Raw genomic sequence first — 26,215 nt, 5'->3', positions numbered from 1 at the left:
AAGTTTATTATGCATAATATTATCATGATCCAATGATGGTGTTAGTATTTATGTCGCATTAACCGTATACTCGTTTAATCTGGCACATTTTTTTATTAAAACATATTAATATGTATAGGTTTAAGTAGCTAATATTTATTACAGTCAAGCATCCCAAAAATATTGTTGAATGATGGAAACGCTACTGGTTTTTACGATAAATTCCTATGTAGTTTTCCGCGGTTGTAAAAAAATTAATTTAAATTCAACCGATGAGCACGACTGTGCAAAACACGTGCTAGAAATATTGTATTGGACAAAAAAATTGCATTACACGATACGGTCTGTTGAAACATGAATGCATATTGATGATGCAAGTACTTGTGGTTTACAAAAACTTATTTCAATATCAATCGTCAAGCCATCAAGGCCATTTTGACTTTTTGTAATTCGTATTTTCAATAATTTCACACGTTAGTCATGCATAATAATATAATATAAATAGATAGACACTGTAAAACAAATCAAAAATTTTAATTCCAACATTTTATCGAATATAGATTCGATTACTTAAATCAATTGTGTATTCTCAAAATAGTAATTATAACTATAGCAAATCGTGTGTAAGCTATTGTCTAGAAGAACCTGCAATGGCTCACCAGTCACCCCGGAATACCGCTTATTATAATACCGCGCGTGGTATGAAAACACCACAATAAGAACTAATAACATATAATTTATATGAGCCCCTACAAGGTCAGTGAATACAAATTAATGCTTATATAGATACGATAGTCAAATTATGCAAAGTAAGTTTTCTTTTTTAAATCAATATATTATTATTTTATAATTAACATGTTTTTAATCAATTTAAACAACATGGTTGATGTACATTTTTTTCATTTTGAATGAATTATTTGATGTTCTTTTAAATGTATTAATTTGATAACTATCAGTTTTTATTACTATTTGAATGTGTTACAAATTAAGACTATAGACATTGGAAAATAGAACACATAATATTATTATTATCATAATATTCTATAGTGTATGTATGAAACATATATAGTTGCCCATCCAAGCCGTTTAAATTAACTAGGTACTGAGAAATTCTCCTCAATCCACTGCATGTTTCAAACTAATACATAGTTTTGATATATAATTTAACGACTCTTATGTTAATATAAAAATAAATGCTAATGTAATAATCATAAATTAACGATTATTATCGAATGATTTCGTAATATTTTTTTCCTTAATAATTAATTTGAGTTTTATATAAATTATATATTTTTAAATCGTGGTTATTTCCTGCCGTAATATGTTATATTTTTAAGCCAATTTGTACCTGGTATTTCACTTACAACTTTATATAATGGAATTTTCGAATAACTTAAATATTACAATAAAATACATGATGTTCATCATAATATTCGCACACATAATTATATTTCTGCCGTATTTTATTATTATTATTACTGCACTTTTTGTTATTATTATTACTCAAGGAAATAAACAATGCAATTAGGTACTACTAACATTTACAATTTTAAGCTATGACTTACGAGTGGAATTAAAAATTTATTCGTTCAAAAAACTATTCAATGTTTTATTTTTACAACATTTTAACATGGTAAAAGTGTATATAATATATCACCTATAGTCTAAACTATACATAATATAAGCTCTACTATATTATAGATCATATTAATATATTATTATACTCCGTGGCTTACCCAGGGAAGGGGGGTTAGAGAGCTTCGGCCCCCTTCATTGACCATGTTATCGGATAAGTCGTATATAAATAAAGGCAAGGTACAAACCATAATATTTCTGAAAACGGTTTTGAAGAAACATTTTGAGTATTATCAATAATTTGTAGTGGTCATTATGGTTACTGCAGGATTTAGTAATTACGACCTAGTATAAGGTAACGGATATCAAATTCTGATTTACTTTGTGAAGACCTGCTCCCATTGAAAATTTCTGGGTTCACCCCTGATAATACTCATCAATTGAAAATATTAGATGAAAATAATTATTCCCATAATATAATAGTAGAATTCCCCATACCTAAACAATATCTCAAATTTCGAAAGAAATAACTATACAAAAATAAAAACGTACAAATGTACTAATATCAAGCAAATATTCGGACAAACTATTATTCACTCATCATGATAAGTTATTTGGATAACAGGAAACAAATTGTGCAAATTATGAACTCCGCAGGTGAAGAATTGAGTATTAAATGTGGAGTACCACAAAGTAGTGTCCTGGGCCCGTTATTGTTCATATTATATATTAATTCAATATTTTATATTTCAAAATGAAATAGTAATTTTTTAAATATATTTAATGATATTTTTAGGAAATACTTGATGGGATTTTTCCAAAATGTTTATACCACACATCACTGGCATTCGCATGTCGTTAAATTTAAAATAATTTAATTATTATCATAGCATTATAATATTTTGAAGTTGAGTCATTATAAACGTCTTGAACAAATCATATAAAAAAACAATGCAATTTATTGTAGTTTGTAAACATATCTTAAGAACCCATACGATATATGAATATTATTGGTTGATATAGGTTGATATAGAATACAATTTACTAACGCCGTTTTTCATGAATCTAAATTCAGATAATATTTCGATTGAAAAATTGTCTATTCGTAATCCTTTTTAAAAATTTTAAACTCATATATAAGTACTGACTATATCCAACTCCAATGATGATCTAAATTTCGAACATTATTAATATTCACAAGTATATATAATACCTAATCGTATTGTGAATTGTGATATCAAAAAATGAATGATAGGTCCAGTACAACTAAAGAATAATAATAACAATAATGCAGTGCTTTAAGTACCTTTATAATTATAATGAACATCGGCCGCCTGTAAAATTTTGTTCAGACTTCGATTGAATATTTCAACTAATGCGTATCCATTTGTTCGAAATGTGTACGTACATAATATATCCTTAATTTATAACTGGAGGCGTTGAAATTATACATAGGCACATATCTCATCGGATGTGAAACGACGGTGAGATTAGTGTGCGTTTGAAATATATTATTATTTTCATGAGATTTGATTATGTCGCTCACATTTCGTATAATTTAATCCGATTTTCGACTACGCGTAGAAGAGCCTGCAGAGTTCATTGGACGCGACAATACGCACGCCGCCGTCTCATCTAACAGCCGAACGCGTTTAATATGCGAACGGTTGCGGACTCTTTGAAAACTGGTTGCCTCGGGGTTTGCAGCAACCAGTAACCACGATCGGTATCGTTTGTCACGGGCAATCACGATCCGCGAGAAACGTAAAAAAAAACAATGTTTGTAAATTTAATATTGAAGATACTCCTAAGTACCTATGCCTGTATTATAGTTATTGTTTGCCAAATGTTCGTCTGTCACTTATTGTTGATCAATGATGATCACGAAGATCAAAGAGTAATATTTTCATTTTAAATGCTTGATGGTAGTCGGTAACTGGTTAAAAACTTATAGCACTGAATAGGTACGCGTATACAGGGGTTAAAGGGGGGGACGGCGGGACGCATGAGGACTCAGTCCCCCTTTCTCTGACGGCGATTAAAAAACGTCCCCTTTAACAAATTAGGATTTCATACATTAGACATTATACATAAAATTATAAATGGAACACTTAAAATTATATGGAGACTTGTAGAGGGTGCCCTCCAGAATTTTTTCTCACTTTAAACCCTGCGTGTATAGGTAAGTACTTGTCTTACTGTGTAGGGCTGAGACTTTGATGCATTTATTTTTTCCTAGTTTACTTCAAATTTGCTGGATATATGGACATTGCGTTTTAGCTAGGTGATAGTGTCGTGTTTATTTAAATATATATTTTTCATATTTAGGATTCTTAGCCAACTTTTTGATTTTTATCGTTTAACTTATCTTCATACATTTAAAAATACATAGGAAAATGATTCACTAATATTTAAAAAAATATTCATTATTATATATAGGTTGGTAATTATAAAAAAATTGATCTCAAAAAAATTTTAAAGAGACTATAAAAAAATATTGTATGAAAAATGATGAGTATACTTATTTATGGTTGTTTATTCTCAAATATTTTAAATTTTTACTGAGTTCACAACCGTTTCCTGTTGAATTCTTCAAGAAAAAAGCAGGTATTAGTTAATAAATAACAATGAAGTTTGTCATCAGTTATTAGGCCGGTAGCTATAAAATTAAGTCGTGTTAAGAAACACTAAAAATAAGGTGGTATTATTATAATGCCATTCAAACCGTAACAAATTCTCTAAAAACCAAAAATGTATTTCAAAGTATAGGTAGGTATGCGATAATAGTCACGAAAATAGAATACCGTGTTTTAGTTCACAATTCACAGCGCGTCACGAAATAAAATATACAACAAGCCGCTCGCTCTAATGTATACCAACATCGAACAAAATAATATGCAAATGCGTACAAATCCAGACACTATAATATAATTATCATCATCTGCCTAGGTACCCATTGTATCGCGTCCATCATCGAGATCGATTCGATCGGTTCCAGTCGATCCCCTGCACACTACTAGTACAAATAATAATACTACCTACCTATAGGTAATACTAATAACATAATCTCGTACCAAAGTCAAGGAATAAAATATGTTCAAACTATAATGCACCAAATCCGATTCGAATTTGACTTTAATATGTCTGCATACCTATATATTATAGTACCTACCTTTACCTGGGTACCTATGCGAATTTATTAGGTATGTATAAACCTCTAAACATACCTATAATATACGAATGTACCGACAAATTATACCGTCAAGGTGATTTTTACACCAGTGATACTGATATAATATAATCACTCGACCGAATATCTATATTATGAGCGTTACTATAATATATTATATTGTTGTAAAATACAATATTTACGATTTTTTGCAATTTTTTCCCCTCGGAAACATCGCATCATTGTTTCCGTAAACCATATTCAACAGCTCGAATTAATGTAGGTACCTACCTATACACGTCCTACACCTACCTAGGTATAGAGTTAGTAACTAGTTCGTTGTATTTTGTTTTTTTCGCACAGTGCATTCGGGCATCAAGCTGCAGCCTTGCATGGTCCGATGCTTTTAAATCAGCGAGACCGAAGATAATCGTAAACAACAATTAGAATAATAAAATAAAAAAAATTCTACATATAGGTACCAGAGGTACCTACATTAAAATATATATAATAAACAGGAACTTTACGGATGTAATTTACGATTACAACAACCCTTAACAATAATTGACATGTATCGTATATACTCGTATCTTTTATGCTTTTACCAAAACTCTAATAATCGTATACAAATAAATAAAAGAAAAATAATATTGTATTAAATTATTAAATTATTTAAATATATTTGGAATATGAGAGTATACTTTTATAATTTATAGGTTACATTGTAACAACTAACAAGGTAAAACACTGAATCTCTGCAAACTTATGTTTCGTTGTATGTTATTATATTCATATAATCATATCGATGATATGATTATACAAGATCATTTTATTAAATTATTTTTATGTATCTATACTGCACGTTTTATTGGTCTGAGAAAAAACTCGTCCTAAAATTATTACATTAATTACGTAAGAAATTTAATGCATTGCATATTGTTATTTTATTAAATTTTAACTTCAAGGGTCCACCTATAAAGCATGGTTTAATTTTTTTTTCGATTACCATAAATAATTATAGTATTATTATAGCGTATATCTAGATATCTAGTCATGACTAGAATACATCTTTGATTAAAACTGAACAGTATCATAAATTGCGTGTTATTGATTCTTTAATCTATAGGTTACTGTATATTATTTAATAAGTACATTGGTTATTCCAGAAACACCTACTCAAAATATAAAATATATGGGTATTATTATTAGTTTAAAGATATGTGTCAATGACAATATAATAAAATGCAAATTTTGAGGTCGGCAAATGATCAAAATTTATAATAAGTACCATTTGTATACTATGTTTTTATATTAACGACATTTTAAACACTTTTATATTAACTCAAGCCTGGCCAAATTAATGATAATTTTTAATCGAATTAAGTAAAGTTGCTTGAAAACGTTTTAAAAAGTTTAAAATTAATAGCTGTCCTAATTTTCTTTAACTCAGTTAAGTTTAAAGTTGCATGGAAGCTTACAATTAACTTATTAATTAAAATTAAGTTATTTTTAAATTTTTTTTAAATTTATTAATAGCCAGCAATATGGTTTGAAATAATAAAAAGTAAACTTTTAAGCGATATGCATCAATTTTATAATATGTTTTATTTAATTATTTATAAACTTACGCAACTTGGATTTGATTAAAGGTAACTTGTTATTTATTACATTTATAATGTTATATCAATAAAAAATAGCCAAGTTAAAAATTAAGTTCGAAAAAATTAAATTAAAGAAATGAAATTTACTTAACTTTTTTGAACTCGCTTATGCCCAGACTTACAATTAACCTAAATTAATATTTTTAACTGTCGTGATGATTAACTTAAAAGTTATTTTTACCTCAAAATAAGTTTTTTTACATTTTAGCTACATTTAAATTAAATAAAACTAATTAGTGTTATCTTTTGATACGTATTATAAATTGCAGACTTATATTATATGCATCGTAATTAACCCACTAATAACTGTAAAAGAACAGTAAAATATAACAAATAATAATACATATTTTAAAATTAAAAAATGAAGAGGTTCACAATAATTATTTATATCATAATTCATCGGTTTTATTTAAATTAAATTATATTTTATTAGTTGCTTGAATTTTCATTCTTTATCATAATATTATATACTTAAATACCTATATTTCTTAGTTCTTACTTACATCATATTACTTTTACATAGATATTTTTTTCAATTTGTATTACTTCATTTCAATTTCTATACGATCTCGTAGAATTACATTTTAAAAGACAATGAAAATAATATGATATCGAATAAAAAGTAAATAAACACCTAGGCATCTATATTTGTTATGGTTAACATGGCATTAATTAAAAAGTCTGTACTAGATTATTATGACGTCATATCGTATGATTAGCGAAGTAGTAATTACGAGTTGCTGGGAGCGCAAAAAAGGTACGATGTCGGTTTGCCAAGGTATTAGGAACTTAAAAAATTAGCACAAGCCGAAGGCAGAATCGACAATAACTGTAGAACGGCCAAGGTTACGATCGTCTCTGGTCGGAGTACAATAATTACAATATAATATCATATTTTATATGAAATTACTTTGGTCGGAAGTATCCATATACCTGTATAAAGGTGGTAGATACCTACCTACCTCGGTTTTAACTTCATTTTTGGCAAATCGTGACCCAGCAGTTATGTCTGTGCATAAATACATAATACGGTTTTCTCGAAGAATATACAGAATAATAACCGACGGTTACGTGTCAATGGTTCGCTCAAAGCCGAACGGCCAATATAGTTATTACTATAGAATAATACGAATAAATGTTTAAAAAGTTTAAGAAATCGTTTGGCGAGCGGCGATCGAGAGTTGTGGGTATATATTGTGTATATTATACGAGTATACGTTTACGGTGTTAATATACACATTGCAATAATATTATTACTATATAGGTATATGAATGCACGCAGACTACAATATTATAATATGATATTATTAATTAATTATGTAGAATATTCTAAGATACTTAAATCACACACTACACATTACGATGATAATAGTTGCAGTACAGATAAGAGATGCATGCAAAAACACCTGCACCATAGTAAAATGTAGGGCCTATACTTGCGAATGACAATATGTATTGTGTATAATAATAAGTATTATTTTGTAATTTGTATAATAAATTGTGCACATTGTTTTGTATGTAGTGTATAGTGAATACCGACCTGTGAATAGAGAATGGGAATGTTGACGTTATCGTAACCGATCAGCGATCCCAGCCTGTACCTCATATCGGACATCTCCAACAGTATTGTCTGTACCATATGATCGTTGGATATCAGTTTTTCTCTTCTGGCCCTGTTTATGATGTTGGTGGCCCAAGTCAACGGGATCCAGTAATTGGTCATCGCGGTCTTCGCTTCCACCGCTTCCAATATCTCCTTTTCGCTATCCATCATCAAACCTACGCCCGCCGCCATGTTTCAACAAAAAAATGCGTTTCGTCGTGGATAACGTTTTGTTTTGGTTTTTTTTTTTTGATTTTATTATACAATATCAGCCGTCGTTATATTTTCGTATCCTTATATAATATATTGTTCGCTAAACAGCGATATATTTATAATCGATTAAGTGGGATGGGGGGGTAAGGATAATTTAAATCTAAGACAGCACTACAGCAGTAATTGCAAATCATATGTCTAATAAACATTTTGGTCGGCCTTTTCCAAAACCAATGAAGTTGTAATATTTTCCATAGGTGTATTACAGGTATCTTATATCTTACATAACAACAAACGTTTTACGAAAGTCGAATTTATGAAACGGGAAGATCCGAAAAGAATAATAATTTACTGCAATTACAAAATGCGTAATGCACTGCACGCCCACGTACACGCGCGACAGACATATATACATATTGTACACATTTTATTGGGGTATTTCACATACATTTGAATAGTCTATAGTACCTACTCTTGTACAACATATTATTATTATTAAATTTGATTTCGTGTGTTGTACGTAAGATTTTTTTCAGAGATATTTGTTCTATAATTATAATAACATATTTAGTTAATCGGAAAATATGCAAAACAACAAACACTGTAATGATTTTGAAATTAATATGTTTACAATAATAATTCGAAATCAGTAGCAATACTTATAGTTATTAATGGAATGAAACTTGCACTGCACTGGTATGCAATAATAAAATAATTAATAATTTCGCTCGGAGAAACTATATAAGTAGAATGAAAAAAAATTATGAAGTATAAAAATAGCAACGGTTAAATATTTCTACGTTAAAATAACGTTCCTCTCTCTGTCGCCGTCTCTCTCTCTCTCTCTCTCTCTCTCTTTCTCTCTCTCCTTCAATAATCATGGTAGTAGGTACCTACCTACTACACTTTCTCCCGGCAATTAGATTACGTATGCAGCAGTGTGCACTTACAACAACTGGCTAATATAGGTACATACAACGAGTGCCTACTTATATATAATATTATATTATAATATACTTTTGCACTCGTCGCAACGTAATCGGGTGTAAATCGGGATGTAATTAACTATTTGTATGCATTGCGGGGTAACAGTCGACAAACACCACGCGCCAATAATTATTATATTATACGGCGATAGGTTTAGTAGGTATCATATAATAGGCAATAATATTATAATGACGAATAACGTCATGATTGATCTTCTGCTGCTGTTGGTGCTGCTGCTGCCGCTGCTGCTGCAGACGAACAGTGAGACGCGCGAGTTTAACGAACACGGCGGCTGCTCCAGCTGCACACTCTGACAATACCCAAATCCGACTCGGACGCGACCGGTGTGATTTTTTGGCGTTATTATTAATTATTCTCGAAGAAATATAAAATAATAATAATATATTATATTATATTACTGTCGTTGTAGTTGTAGTAGTAGTAGTATTTCGCGTTTGCATGCCTGACACATCTTGTGACAGGTGAAATTTATCTGCCATGCAAAACGTTCACCTTTCTGATGTTACACGCGGAGTTATCCTTATATTGTATAAACATATACATACAAACACACCGCCATATATCCGAGTGTACTGTGGTGTACATAATATATATATATATATATATAATACTTTAATACGTAGGTACATTATGTACCGCGGTATTTGTATTGTTATAATTCATTATGACGTACAAGTACATAATTAAGGCGATAACACACATAATGTATGTACTATAATTATATGTATATTACATACACACACACACACACACACACACACACACACACATGAGTATCGATACTATATGGCTAAAGCTTATTTCGTGTGTAACACTACGATTCAAATTTCAAACGCTGAACCTCGGCTGAGGTAGCTGGTATATAATATGTATACTATGTATGTGTTTCATAAAACCGAACCAACTATAATTTGGTAGGTAAGTGTCAAGTGATAATATAGAATATAATAAATATAAATTGCAATTTTGACTTAGACTAGATTCTGGTTGAAGAACGTAATAATAATATATAATATGCCACAATTTCGATTGTTCCAGTTCGACCCAACTGCAGTTATGTTTTAGATCCTCAGTCCTCAGATGTACATTTCTGTATGTAGTTGGTGAGTCTAGGATCACCGGGCGATTCTTTTAAATATAATACGACGTAGGTAAATAGTAAATACAATAATAAATATAATTAGAATAATATAAGCCAATATGTATCATGCACTTAATATTTAAGGATCCAATTTCCGAATGATTTTGTACATGCATTTTCTTTATTAGTGTTTACATGCACATGCAAAGCTTAAGCAGCATTAATAAAAAATAAATCACAAAAAGAATATAAATAATGTCACACCAAGAAATCAACACTTTTACTATTACGATTAAACAAATGAAATAACTACGGTTATTAATAAGTTAAATTATTATTGATGAATATCATGACGAGTCTTCCCGAGAGACCTGCTGTAATTATTAAGATTAATATTTTTTATATTATTTGAAACTGACGTTGTACGATAAACTTTCAAAAGCGTTAGCAACGAGTGTTCAGTGAACAAAGAAAAAAAAAATCAAACGAGTATATTATACTTTTTGAACAGACGCGATTTATTATTCGTGAGAAATGAGAACATAAAATCAGCAGGTGACCTGGGAAGAACAAGATGTACTTTTTAAAATGAAATGAAAATACAAATGAAACAAGAACGATGAAATGCTAAACAGAATAGATTTACATAAATAGGTATAGTCGGTAGGGTATTGGCAAAATGCTGACCTGTGTGTAGACGAGTGGCACGCAAACGGTATCATAGCTGATTATAGAACCCAGTCGGCGCCTGATGTCCGACAGCTCAACGAGAAGCGTCTGGACCACCTGGTCGCTGGATATGAGCGATTCCCTGCGAGCTCGATTTATGATGTTGGTCGCCCACACCAATGGCATCCAATACTTGGACATGGGGCTTCTCTCGTCCATCATTTCCACGATTTTTTTTTCGCTCTCCAACATGATTCCTGTGTCATGTCCAAGTTCGTTACATGTTCGGCAACATAGTCCCACCCCTAGCCATCAACCCCAACCGCTGAACCCCATACGCACACGGCCGTTTGTATCGAACGGTCGATCGACAGAGGTTATAATATGATATATGTTAAATATATTTTTATTTTTATTCTCATAAAATATTTCAACCACGCAACCACTAATATATTGTTGATTGTAAATTATGTATAAATAAATAAGATAAAACCGCGAAGACGTGGTGATGAAGTGAATATAAACAATCAAAAAATATCATAGGTACACGATAATAGGTGGGTACTGCAAGTTTTGAAGAAGAAGAAGAGTTTATTGAAAATTATATAGGTAGGCATAGATTTCTAAAAAATAAATGGATAAAGTATAACAATTAGCAAATAATCAAACCACTGTGGGTATACCTACTCGTAAAACAATAACATTCGCACAAATTCAAAATTCGCATTCATCCGCGAGAGATAACCGACTCGGAAGTGAAAATCCTTGAAACTTTGTTTCTATTAACAACACATATCATAATAATATATATCTATTATAATACAACATGTATTAGGAACGATTCTGTGCACAACAATAATATTACTAAATAATGTACACACACGTCACACCCCGATTCAAAGGTCACGAGAATGCGAAACAAAGAACTCGTGTACACTAATCATATAGGACGTTTTACAACTGCCGCCGCAGTGATGAGTGGGTATAATATGGATATACTTTCGTAGTCCAGCGAGACTGATCCATTGGCGGTTCAGCGACCGATAAATATTATTGAATTGGCGATAACTTTGTCTCAAGCTTTGACGTGGTTTTCGATACACCTAGAGGTGGATGACTGCAGAAGTGGCACATGTATAGGTAAGTTTGCGGAGAGACACTGAGTTATGATTATATTATTGGAAATAATAACGAACGACTTTCAACTTATGAAGTTATAACATACCTAACCATAATAATATCGTGACAATAATCGAGTAATAAGTGTGTGCGATACGCCGATACATAATAATATATTCGCTGTGCGACGATGACGTGTGATCGAATTAAGAATGACACGATGATAAAATTATGTCAGTTGACCATTGTCATTGTCAAAACTAATCCAATCGTAACGATCCCATCCCAGTGTTACATAGCATACCTATATAGAGAATACCTACCATATATTACATAGTTACATATAACATGGTATATTGTACAGTATACAAACAGCCTTGCACTCTAAAACACTACCTACCTACTTACCACTATTGGGCATTGTTCAAACATTATTATACCGCACGCGTTATACAGGATAATCCATTTGATAGCAAAAATTAAAATTCGTCGATTTTTTTATGAAAATTGATTTGAAAAATGAGGGTAACCGTCAATCTGCAGGATAAACGAATCGCCAGTTACCTTCTTATATATTTATTATTATTTCCATTTCGACATGGCGGATTGAAGCTCTGCAGGCTTCGAAATTTGCCGCAGGCACCAAATGTGTGCAAAAGATGCAAAACTATATTAGAATATTATCTGCTCGGTCGTTTTATTTTTACGCTATGCCAATAATATTTTATTGTACGATTAAAAACTTTGTTAGTGTTTATGACGAAAAATGAATAATGACTATGTGATGACGGTACCTAAATATCAATAATATACAATATGTCTCTCACGCATAGGTATATCAAATTAATAAAGCTGTGCCTACATCGCGATGTTATCAAAAGACGATGTTCGAATGTAAATCTGATCGACGTAAATCTACGGAATGATCCAATTTATTCTCAAACCGCTTCGAAACAAAAAAACAGTCGCACATTCTTTGAATAAATTGATATGCAACAGGTTCTGGGTTAGTCCTATGCGCGAAAATAAAACCGGTCGAGGCTCGGGCACCACGTGTCTGAAGAGATATAATTATTAATCAAGTCGATAATAAACAATGTTGCGGTCATTTAAAACATTTGATAAAGTAGTCATAATATAGTTTATTATAATGTAGGCTATCGCTGGCTGTTTATGTACCTACTCGGGTATAATTTTATTACAATATATTCAGACGGCACGTCTTGCATTTTTATATATACACACATCGAGATTGAGTACTCACCGGCGTCGACGATGTGTTGTAATGTGGGAAATCGTTTTTTCACCCTTATGCTCACTTGCTTCAAGGTGATGACATAGGCTAGTACAGCGTACCTCACTATGTTCCTCCTCATTAGCCGCCCTCTCTCGTCCTGAAATAAACAATATCATGTTATTTTTTTATAACGATTCGATTCCTTATAAAACAAAACCTTAAAATAAAGCATGCATACATGCCTTAAAAAAAATCATCAATTAATATGTGCTTTAAAAATACCCAAAATTGTTTAGGCCTTTTATAATCTCAAATGGTATTTAATAAACCACCTAAACGTACCTAGTTGAAATATATAAACAATAATAAAAAGTAGATAAGTGATGGATGTCGCTCTGCTATACAATATATTACAAGTGGGTCACTGTAATATATGGTGTTAAATTTGAATTCAATGATATAAAATCATTGTATACGAAAAAAGATTCTGAGCGAAGACGGTCTATCAGTCTATAATATTACTAAGAAGTTTAGTATATTTGGTGATATTATTATGATTAAGGTAATTTATTTTAATAGTAAGCATTAGTACAAACAAAAAAACATAAATCATTATTCTTGGTTGTATAATATGTAATTTGGTCCACATTCGAACATGAAAAAAAATTAAAAAATAAACTGTGCTTAAATATTTTTAGATATTTGGTTACAGAATAACCCACTTGCGAGGAACTTTGTTATAAATGTTCAACCCTTGGCTATAAAATTTGAAAATTTAAAAATATTTTAGCTATAAAATTATTTGTACGTTTTGAATGATATGAAATTTGTCAACATTTAAAATTTAAATGCTTCTAAAAAAAAATCGTGCCTATGTATTTTTAATATTTTTCAATTGATATTGTAAATATACGTATATCAGGAGCCTTATATTACATTTTCAAGCTTTTTGATCCAACAAATAAAATTGTATTAACAATTATAAAAAAAACAACTAGGTAAAACAAATGAAAATTGAAAATGTCCGTAAACAGCTCAAAACGAGTCAAAATATTTTGAAAATTGTATCAAGTATATGAATAAATAAAATAAACGCATATGGTGTAAATTTCAAGTATCTATAGTTATTCGTTTTTGAATTACAACAAAATAGAAAAATTGTTCCATGAGAAATCAAGTGAACATTAATGTTTTAAAAATTTCAACTTCAAACATTCATACAAATCTAATACAAATTATTGTCAGTAAGTATTAATCTATATAAGTACTATAGGCAAATATACTTTTAATCGATAATACCAGTAGGTATTGTTAGTAGACAATTATTATTTTTTGTTTCCCTCTGTGTTAATGGAAATTGTAATAAGTAAACGTTACACATTTTTATGATTTTTGTTAATATGGACATTACTAAGAAAATATGAATCTTTAGAAACAATAACTTATATATTTTTTACTTATATCAATTAATTAAAAAATTAACCGAGCCTACGTTCAATGAGTGTCAACAATAATTGCCCTACACCAGTTGTAAGACTTTTAGTAAAAACTGGTTTTGGGGAGGACTTAGGGAAATAAACTATGGTAATTGTACGTGTTAATTGATATTTATAGAACCCCTGAATTTTAAACAGATTTGCACCTATGATTACCATGTCCAATTATACTCGAGTATGCAGTCCGTTAGAATATAATATAATATTGTGTTCTTATAATATATTATTAATTATTATGTTATGTATTATATCATTAAATAGGCACTTACCGTCGTTCCGGGTATCGCCGCACTTGCGAAAAGAGCTAACGTATCGGGCCAAGGTAATAACCTATACTGTTCCCACCATCGTTTTACCACCAGACCGACGTAGAAGCTCATAGCAAACGTCAACGGGACACTCGCAGAATGACCGGCCAAGTAACACCGGATTTTTATGAACAACCTAAAAACACAATACAAGATCATCAGTCCAATCATTGCCTAGTTCTATAGCATTAAAACGGTTTCTAAGTACAATAATTGACTCGTACAGAATAGTGCTATCGATTTGGAATGTTGGTGATTATTAACTTAATAGATTAATAATATACTCGTGTAGTAGTATAAGACATTCTTTATATGAATTAATATAGGTATACCATCAATGTCTGGTATATAGGTATACCTATAATACTTGGGCACTTAATTTCCTAACTGCTTATAGAGTATATAACTGTCTTGTGTAATATTTATATAGGATTTTAACTATACGAGTATCAAACAGAAGTCACCAACAATCCAAATGTTCGCATTAAGAGGCCGTTTAGTGTATATGCTATTTATTTTAATGTAATTTTTAATGTTTTAACATACTTTTGCTGGGCTTCCGTGAATGCAAACCTGTATGCTAAATTTATGGCAAAATAAACCACTAAATAGGCAGCTAATTCCCTCCATACAAGCTTGTAGACGCTTCCTCGCCATCTAGAATAATGTTAATTATTATTTACCATCGATTAGGTATAAGAAAAAAATCAATAAAATATGTTTATAAATTATTATATTTATGTATTGAAACATAAACATATGTATAATTAATACAATTATTAATTACACCATTACCGTAATTACAGGTAAATAATTGAAACTTCAAGTTTCAACAACTAACTTAGTTTGTTATTAATTTTGTACATGTAAATTAGAACTTTTCTATTACATCAACCACACTTATTAGATACCATAGCCCATAGGTACTATTTAAGTGCGAAAATCTGTTTATTTGTCCATAGTTTAATATACCTCTATCGAGTTTATCGTATATTGTATTCTAACCTTTATGCAGATCATATACTTATCAAAATGTATGAGTTTTAAGTGTAAAATCTAAAAATATATTTTTGTAACTAATCAAACGTTTGAATTACAGCAATGAAATTCATTGTTAAAAATGTGTGTCTATTTTTTTTTTTAATTATGCAATTACTATTTATAGGTGGAGTTAAACGTTCAGTTAAACTGCGCAAACAGACCGTATGAACTCAAATTTGCACAAAATAACTTTATAGTCTGTATGTGTAAATGAAAATCGTATGGCTGCACAGTTCAACATTTTGAACTTCGAGTTCAGGAGATGTCTGAAAAAACCTGTGCAGTTATAGTAGCACAAAAACATCAAGATATCTAGCACCCAATTACTATTTAGTTAGTCATGTACTACTATTTTTGATAGTTCATATTATACACTATTAGGTTATAATAAGTATATTACAATTTACAACTAATGCAGGACCCTAAATCGATGACCAGAGCTTTGAGCCAAGAATAAGTTCAAATACTGTGAGTACCTACAGTATTGTAAAGCTAGGCTTTTTATTATAATCTAGTTATCTATTATATAGCGATTAGTGCCGAGTTAGGTCAATACTTGAAAACACTTGTTTACAGATTTAAATTGCATTAGTAATCGGCAACATAAAATAGTACCAAATAACTACATAATTGTACATAATAATTTTGGAGTAACCGAACAACTTTTCTACATTCATCCAATACTTGATAATCATGTGTAGGTATTTAATTAAATATAATGTTCATACATAATGTGCATTGAAATTAAAATATAACAGTTGATGATTGTACACCTATAATAGTATCCAAATCAACTTATATGGTGGCTAGTTTATTTTTCTGGATAATGCGTACCTTAATAAGATAACAATTTAACTATACCGAAGAAAAAATGTAGATAAAACTGCTTCTATTATAATATTATCGTTATTGATGTACCATGTACGCGTAATACAGTGAACAATATACGAAATACAATAGTCGTCGCTCAATGGTGGTCAAATGATTTTGTTATAAGGTGAAGGCAGGAAGATGTGGCTGATTTTTAACATGCACTATTTAATCATTAAAAATATAATTTATGGTTATAAGATCATAAACATTGAAAAAAATGTCATGGGGATCTATCCTCCCACTCCCAACTGTTTGACCACCACTGTAGTCGCTTATTGCACTCACTTTGGGATCTATTTTGAGTCTATTAACCGAATGTATGAATGAGGCAAAAGGCTAAAGAATAAAAAATACATATATTATATTGTATTTGTTGTAATGAAGTGATTTATAAGTGAAATAGGTCAATTAGGCAATGTAGGTAGGTTCTAAATTCTCGTTACCTATAGCCTATAGGTATTCATTATATTCACTAAACTGAATGCATATGTATTTTACAATTAGAGTCAAATCAATAAAAATATTCAAAATGTACCTAATTATTAGCCATTTATCCAATAACACATGTACTTAATTGACCCTGTTAACCGGTGTAACGATTTTTTTTTCAAGTGCAAATGGGGACCAGTCTGTTTGAGGCGTTTGAGCCCAATAGGTGAATAAGTTAATTAACAGTTAGTTCAATAAGTGCAAACTACTAAATTATAATACTTTGTTTTTCCATCCAAATTTTAACTTTTATATTATTATTGTATGTTTAACGAATCAATACGAGTTACTATAATTTTACTTGTACAGTTACTTGAATGATACTTATATATAATATAATATTACACTGAATATCATCAAAAATTTTAATGTCTACGCGATTATTTTTCAACGGTATTCTCATTTATCGATATCATTTTTTATTTGACGGAAAACGTCGGATGTGCAATTATTGTGGAATAACTGAACATTTTAAATAACAAACCATTCAAGCCATTTTTAAAGTTACATACAGTTATTATAAATAATTTAAATTGTATGAAGTTGGCCAATAACCATGTGTTTGATGCCTTAAAATAACGATATTAAAAGAAAAGTTACATATCATTATGTAAATTCGAGTTAGGTATATTTGTAGGTACCGATTGTTATCATAATGTCTCTTACAAAAGTGTATGTAATATCACAGGTGCGCAATAATGTTATATGGCCTTTTTTTTAAACGGTGTGCTTTTTTTTTTTTTACTTTCTTCGGGTCTACGTACTATAACTAAATAAATACAATAAATACAAGCAAGGCTAACCAGTTCAGATGATTTATGGTATCGTAAAATTATTTCAACGAATCTTAAACGTTGACTATACCTATTTAACTTGAGACTAATAATTCCTCTGCAGTAGCACTCACTAAATAACCGGGATAGGTAAATTGACTGATATCTATAATTATCAGTAAATATCACAGTAGCAGATTACTAGCTAGTACCTAAACACACATTATTAGGTGCATTGCAGTCGATAACCATAATATTCGAATTAGGTTAACTCATTTTCTATGTAATGTTTAAACACACTCGTATTTTAAAAATATACGTTTCTATAAATCGACGAGATTGGTTTAAATTTTTAATAATTTTAATATGATATGTATATTATTAAATATATAATAATATATAAATAATAATCCTGCTTATAACCTATAGCCAGAAAATGTTTATATGTTATTTTGAACGTGTTTCCTGATCATGAATTCATATAAGTATTGTAGGTGTCTATTATAGCAAGTATACCTGTTATATTAAATTACTAATACTGTCGTGATTTCGGATTCTAAGCCGCGGGGGTATATCACCTAAGTATATCCAATATCGATGATATAGGTATCCTCAATTTGCCCATATTATTATTGCGCCGAAAAATTCGAACATATTCACCATAGGTACGCCTATATAATAATGAAACAACGCGCATATAATATTATTCGACCACGTTTTGTAGGTGTGATCCGTACGAAAACCTGAAATTTAAACGTATAGTATTGTGAATAATAATAATAATAATAATAATAATATAATATATGTTAATGTGATACCTCGTTTCGAATTCCGTGTTTTACGGGAATGGCGATTTGCATAATACTTTTATTGTCATATCATAACGCGAAAAAATACATATATTATCATATTATGAGACGGTTTAAATAATATTATATTATTATTATTATCACACAAATATAATGATAATATATACACAATGGTTTTACGGTGTATCGGCCTCGGAGCAGGCGTGCATGGTCAGCAAAGTGCATTCTACAAAGGATAACCGCATTTTATAGATACGATTTAGTAGTGGAAATAGAACCGGTCATAATATCCTATACCAATAGAATATATATAATAATAATAAATAATAATATAATATAACCGGTCTATCGGACACCGCCCTCTGCGCAGGCAGGCACTGCGGTACGACGTGAACTAGGCTATTTATCTCACCTGGTAGCGAGTCTTCCAGCCGCCGATTCAGATTTCCTGGTCTGCAGTAGGTATAAAGTTTTGATTACATTCCGTTCGACTAGCCAGCATGCCGATAAGGACGATTTCGGTAAAACGACCTAATCCAAAAGCTGAATGAAACTATCAAGTCCGCGAGACGACTTACTAGTGTGTATTCGTGAATAACGGGATGTACATACAATAATAACCACTTGTACGACTTATAAGTCAAGCATAACAATATAATACATAATATACAATAAATCTACATGAATTGTGGGATCACTCCGACAACACTGGACATTGACTGCAGTTGAATTCAAACATTGATTAAATGTTTTAATTATTTAATACGAGTAATAATGATATGTCGTTTAAGCGTTTAACCTATTTCATAATATTTTTCTATACATATATTATACGTGAACGTATCGGCCTTCCGCAATATTTTTACGCGACGCCTAACCACTTCGTCGCATAGGAAATTTCATCACACAAATGTATACTTACACTACACACATCCTACTAGGTGATGCACATGGCCGGGATTTCCTTAAAACATGAGTTCTCATTTTAGTTCTCTCGGAAAACAAGCCTGATTTCTGCCTTCTACAAACGCATAGAATAGCAAACTGGTATACATAGCTATAATTGATATAATTTAACATAATAGACTTTATGTCTGGTGGCGATTTTACGTCATATACACGAAATATAATATAATTACCGGTGGAATTAGAGTGGTAAGTGGTTACGATAAATAATGTATTAATTATATAAAAAAGTTTTTTTTTGGCAGCAACAGGCAATCGCCCGCAGCGGGTCTGTGTACAGTAAAATTATATACATGAAGACTCAAAAATAAAATATCCTAGAGATAAAAAAAATTTAAGCCTATATGTATACACACCAGAGATTATCATTGATTTTATCATAACATTATATATAATTGTGTCATATACTGGCAAATTATATACAATGTTGAATGTGATTAACCGATCAAGCTCACCTTCGTCAAATTATTTAGCAGATCATTTTCTGAACATTTTGAGGCACCAAAATCAAAACTCGAGAATGGTTTTTGAGTTATTTAACTTTGTGCTCTAAAGATAGTAGATCTATTTTATAATAGGTTTGAATGATATGGTGATGACATTAACATTTTAGTAATTAATATAGATCTATCAACACATATAAATTTTTAACAATGGTACAAATACTAGAGTCAATATAGCATATATTTTATATTCTAGTAAAACGATTTTTAAGGATCATTGTCCTAGTAAAAATATTTTATAAGCTACTAAGAAACTACTCGTTCGAATATTTTAAGTTGGAAAAGGACATCAAAATTAAAAAAAAAAATTAAACCTAACCTATAAGGCTAACCAAGGATATTATGAAATTGGGTGTAATCAAATTTAAAATTGTATAATTGTATTTTATACCTACGTACCGTATCTATCGGAATGTGATTTCTGAATACATCGCTGGGCACACAATACTAGTGTATTTAGACATTTAGGATAGAAAATAGATAGGTTTTACATTGTAAATAAAAATAATATCCGAATACATATTTTATAAAATTGCAAGTTTTATTGATTTATTAAATATTCTTTTCTTAAACAAAATGCAAATGAAGACAAAAATAACATTATGATGCATTTTTTTTATAAAAATGTTTAATTCTAAAATTTCCGAGTATCTAAAAAAATATTTGTATTGCATCACACCTTATTTATATACACCATACGGTATATGACAGATATCAAGAAAAACATATGAGATGTTTTAAATTTTGTTTTTATAGATTTTAGGCGATCACTGATAATAAAAGTATTACCAAGATTCTTTTCTTTTGTTTTCAAGATTCCCTTAAAATAGGTAATACCTATTAGAGTATAATATTTTAATGTATGTTATGTATTTTAATGTATTTGTAAAATAATGTAACATTATATTATAAAACTATTTTTGATATAATTTACCTCTATACCTAGTGATGCATATTTTGTATTATATTAAAAAAAAATATTTTTAATAATAAATGTAAATGTATAATTAGAGGACTAAATAAAATATGAGTAGGTGTGTTATTTTATAACATAAAAATTCAATTGGTATTTTTTTATGTGAACAAAACTGTATATACTTTTTAAACGTTGGTTACAAATTTCAATGTGATTTGTTGAATGTGACTACTAATCTAATTTGTACGCTATATATTTTACTTATTTCGCAATCTGTACAAAATGATGTGTACCTATATATACCATATAACAATAACATTAATATTCCCTACATTTGGGATTCATCGATATTTTTATAATACCTACGATATCTCTTCTTTATTTTTACTTGGTAAAATATGTTTACTGTTTGCATTTTCCGTTTAAATGTGTGCACTGGCACCATACACGTCATAAATATAATCGGCTATGAACTTTTTACTGAGTTCATTATTTTTAGCTTAATTGTAAAACCAAGTTTTCCTAATTGCATAGTAAGTTTGAATTACGTATAACAACAAATTCAATTTCGAAAAATTTTTTTGAACTTTTCAATATATTTTTGATATTAATTATGTATTTATGTTATTTTTTTGTGCTTTTGGTCATTACTGTTTCCTGTTTTTTCCTTTGCAGTAAATTGTCTTCAAAATTCATCAATAACATTTATTTACACAAATTTTAAGTTATTTTTTTAATTTAAACGTGCTATTATATATCGGGGTGTCGATTCTGAATTTGAAGCAGTGCATTGATCACTTTATTTATATTTCCGACCATTTTAATACATTCCTAACGCCTCGGATACTCAGAAAGTCAGTTCATTAAACTCCGTGTGCACCTTATATAACAGCTCGAAATTTCATTTCAGGTGCAGACGATTAGGTATCGATGGTTTGATTTGAATTAAAAAAAAACAAAACAAATAACTGGGTATGACCATTAACCCTGCAGTATTCACAAAATTTATTTATAACATAACATGCATAGGTGATGTAGGTGTACAACAGGTAGGTGGTACTTATCGAATATATACATTACATTCGCATATTATATTATATTATATTATATTATATTATATCATGTACATTATACATAATAGTCATAATACGTATAATAATATCTTATATTACTATACATTCCATTGTCCGTATGTTCGTGATGAAGTACTGAAACATATAATATACTATTATAAACACCTACCTTGTATAACAGTGGTGTTATCACGATAATCGTAAAATAATATTATGAAAAGTACGCGCATATTTCACTAACGGCTCTGGTTACACAGTTGGCACATGCGTGGACAAATTAATTTACCTATTTTGTGTTCCATAAAGAAATTTTAAATGATAAACCCTACAGAACGTCGCTATGTAGGTACTTTTGTAAAGAGTTGGTATTAATAAATAATAAATCGTACACTTGGTGGTTAGACGTTTGCCATAGTAAAACAAAATTTGAAATTTTTAAACAATTTTTATGGAAAAAATTGTATTTTAATGTCACACTATATTAAATATTGTTTTGGGACGGACGCTTGTATGTTTTCGTATACGATTTCTCAAAATTGAAACCTTCTCCTGGCTATAAGATGCTGCCATATATACTATAATTGTACAATTCTACTAATTTCTCTATTTTCTCGCTTGTTCAAAGAATTTTAGAAACCTACCAAGAAAGAATTTTGTACCTAAGTTAATAATTTGCTTATCTTCATTTCATCATAAAATGTTTTAATTCTTTTATAGGAATTTATATCATACTATTTCGTTGTTAATTTATATTGTTGCAACCATTTTCAGAGTCAAGTCTATAGTCCCACTATAATAAATTCAAATCAATACAATTTGATAGAATTTTTAATTTCTAGCACTTATAGATACATTAAATTATATCCGACAAAACAGTTTTATTTCATTTTTGTTACATCTTTTTGAATAATGAATGTGTATAAGAAATCGGCGAAACCCAAACAAATGCAATCACTGGTCATGGATTTCGAAATCGTGTCCAAAAAAAGAACCATGATATTAATATAGTTATGTCTTGTTTGACGGTAAAATTCAGTATTTAAATTTACTAAAAAAAAATAATTTATAGGACAATATGTGCATTACTTTAAGACTCAAATATTTCTAAAACGCACAGGTAACACTAGAAGGCTTTATTTTTTTAATTACACACTTTGTTTGTCTATTTATCTAATAACACTACAGTAGGTCATAAGACACAAACTCGCGTGTTTCGTCGAGTAAAAAGGAAAAAATCAACAGTAAATCACGTTCAATAATAACACCATTGTGTTTTCAAACAAAACGTACAAAAGCTTCGAAAAGGGCGTAGTTCATACATATTTGGGCGCACGTGTCTAGAAATGTAATGCCAAGTCGATTTCCGATCGCAATAACGCGTATCTAATACATCTGTACCTACTACCTATGTAGGTTCGGTATGCGTCCACATATTAATCAGTTGTTAAAAAAAATTACACAAATCATAATTATTATTACGAAAATGATAAAATTGCATTAAGAATATAGTGCAATAGGAAGGTATATACTATATAAAACATGTATATGGTTTTAGATAGGTATTCGATTAAAATAACAATGAGATATGCGAAATAACTGCTATATACACGTAAGAACTAGACGTTTTTTTCTAATTTGACCTTGATGGTATTTAACACTGATAATAATTATTACAATTAATAATAATTAGGTACATATTATTTAATATTTATACACGGTGCGAAAAGCCGCTATAAGTCCGACATTTCGATGAAAATAAAATATCGTCGTGATATTATATGTATTACAATACCTGGCATTGTGGCAGAGAAGGTATACGAGGACAAACGTGCATCAAGCATACTATACGTTATAGGTATGCAAATAATACACCTGAACAAGACTCGACTAAAGTGTGCTGTAATAATGATAAGGATCTATCGTTAGATCATTAACGGAGATACATTATACTATATTTGTTACACTTGAATAATAATACAACGATTCTTTGTAATAAAACAATATATAATTATATGCATTAAAAAGTCACTGAAGAATACATTTTTTTTGTTTTGTTCGAAGATGGTAAAAAATCGAGTGACCAAGAATAAAAATGCCCCTTCGTCTTCTATGACCTTTTATTGTAATAAAAAATATAAAAAGAATTATTGGGAGGTAGAACCTTGGAAGTAATTACCATGCCGCGGTATAATTAAAAAGTAATGATAATTATACTGTTCAAAATATTTTTAATGCATTATTTAACTTTGTAATAAACATTTTTAAAATGTATCATAATATTATGTTTTATAAGACCGGTGTGGTTTTTTTAAACCATGCAGGTTATCATTTATCATAGTTGTGTATCATTATGTTAATAGAAATTATATTATTTGCAAAATATAACGCCTATCGGAAATATTATAAACATATCTTTACTATTCATTTAGAAACCAATAGGGTATAGTATTTTTAAGTTTTATAGTATTCATTTTTTTTATATGCGTATAGGTACAGTAGGTGTAGATATACGAATTCATAGATGGCACTATGGTCTATGACGAGTAACATATTATAGCTACATAAGTATGCTTAATGGAATAAAAAAATCGATTATTAAATACAATTGTAAGAATATTTTTCAATACCTATATGAATATGGAACTTTAAACTTAACGGCTATTTCATAAATTTAATATTTCAAAATAAACCTAAGACCTAACACTTATAATTGTATACAGACAATTAACGGGTATTTTCAGAGCATCATATTACGATACTCGAGTAAAATGTGTACATAGTTTTCAATCCTAATTAGGTAGTAGTTAATAATTAATATTTAAAAATTAAAATATGACCTCAAAATTTAACTGGAATAAATTCAATTTTTTTAAAATTATTTAGCCACTAAAACCGAAGTTCACGTAACCTATATAAATTTTGATTGAATCGCAAAATCATCGCCGAAGGGCCTAGACTATAAAAAAAAAGGTTAGGTTAGGTTACTACAACAAACCAGTTTCATCATAGGTACCTACTCCATGAATATTTTAATATCGATACAGTATATTTTATATTGTATAATAATGTTTACAAAATCACCAATTCCTATTATTATTATTATTATTATTGTTATTGTTATTATTATCCATTATTATTAACTGCAAACTTTTTGATTGCAAACTCGGTAATACTAGTAGTACACTAATTTAAATGATTTGGTTTATTCGAAACTCTCTCAATATTTGATATATTTTCACCAAAAACATCATCGACGAAGAGGATATTATAATAATTATTATTTAATGAATTTGACGCATCAATTACTTTTAGATTATCCAAAATAAAATAATACTATATAATTTAGGACGTACCGATGTACTATAGGTACGTCATATTAACCAACTTGGAAATTATAATGGGCATTTTATTATTATTCCTATTTGAAAAATAATACTTGGTAGGCAATCAATAAATTTATTTTGAACAATTATAATAAATGTATTTATTTTTTTTTATTTAATAATAACCCTCGACATCAAGGGATTACGATAAATTTAATTTTGGTACCTAACCATTAAACTATGAACTTTTATATATTTTAATATTTAGTATTTTCAAAAAACTAATTGTTTGATTATTATTTATTATAGACCCTCATGGCCTCATCTATCG

The 26,215-nt window shown here is 29.6% G+C and overlaps 1 protein-coding gene across 2 annotated transcripts in view; it reads right to left on the bottom strand.

The window, feature by feature from the left end:
* Positions 1 to 26,215, bottom strand: part of LOC111043164 (bestrophin-4) — a 53,027-nt gene that overhangs the window by 25,832 nt on the left and 980 nt on the right. Inside the window, exons 2-5 of one of the 2 annotated variants that reach the window (XM_022328045.1) lie at positions 15,665 to 15,775; positions 15,080 to 15,254; positions 13,342 to 13,471; positions 7,925 to 8,163 (exon numbers count right to left, since the gene is read on the bottom strand). In XM_022328045.1, the coding sequence (XP_022183737.1) occupies positions 7,925 to 8,163; positions 13,342 to 13,471; positions 15,080 to 15,254; positions 15,665 to 15,775 (655 nt within the window). Of the gene's footprint in view, positions 1 to 7,924; positions 8,164 to 10,976; positions 11,216 to 13,341; positions 13,472 to 15,079; positions 15,255 to 15,664; positions 15,776 to 26,215 lie in introns of both variants that reach the window. The other variant, XM_022328044.1, reaches the window with a different exon arrangement.

This window comes from Myzus persicae, unplaced genomic scaffold, assembly GCF_001856785.1.
Source record: "Myzus persicae strain clone G006 unplaced genomic scaffold, MPER_G0061.0, whole genome shotgun sequence".
Lineage (NCBI taxonomy): Eukaryota > Metazoa > Arthropoda > Insecta > Hemiptera > Aphididae > Myzus > Myzus persicae.
This window is presented reverse-complemented; position numbering and strand designations above follow the sequence as displayed.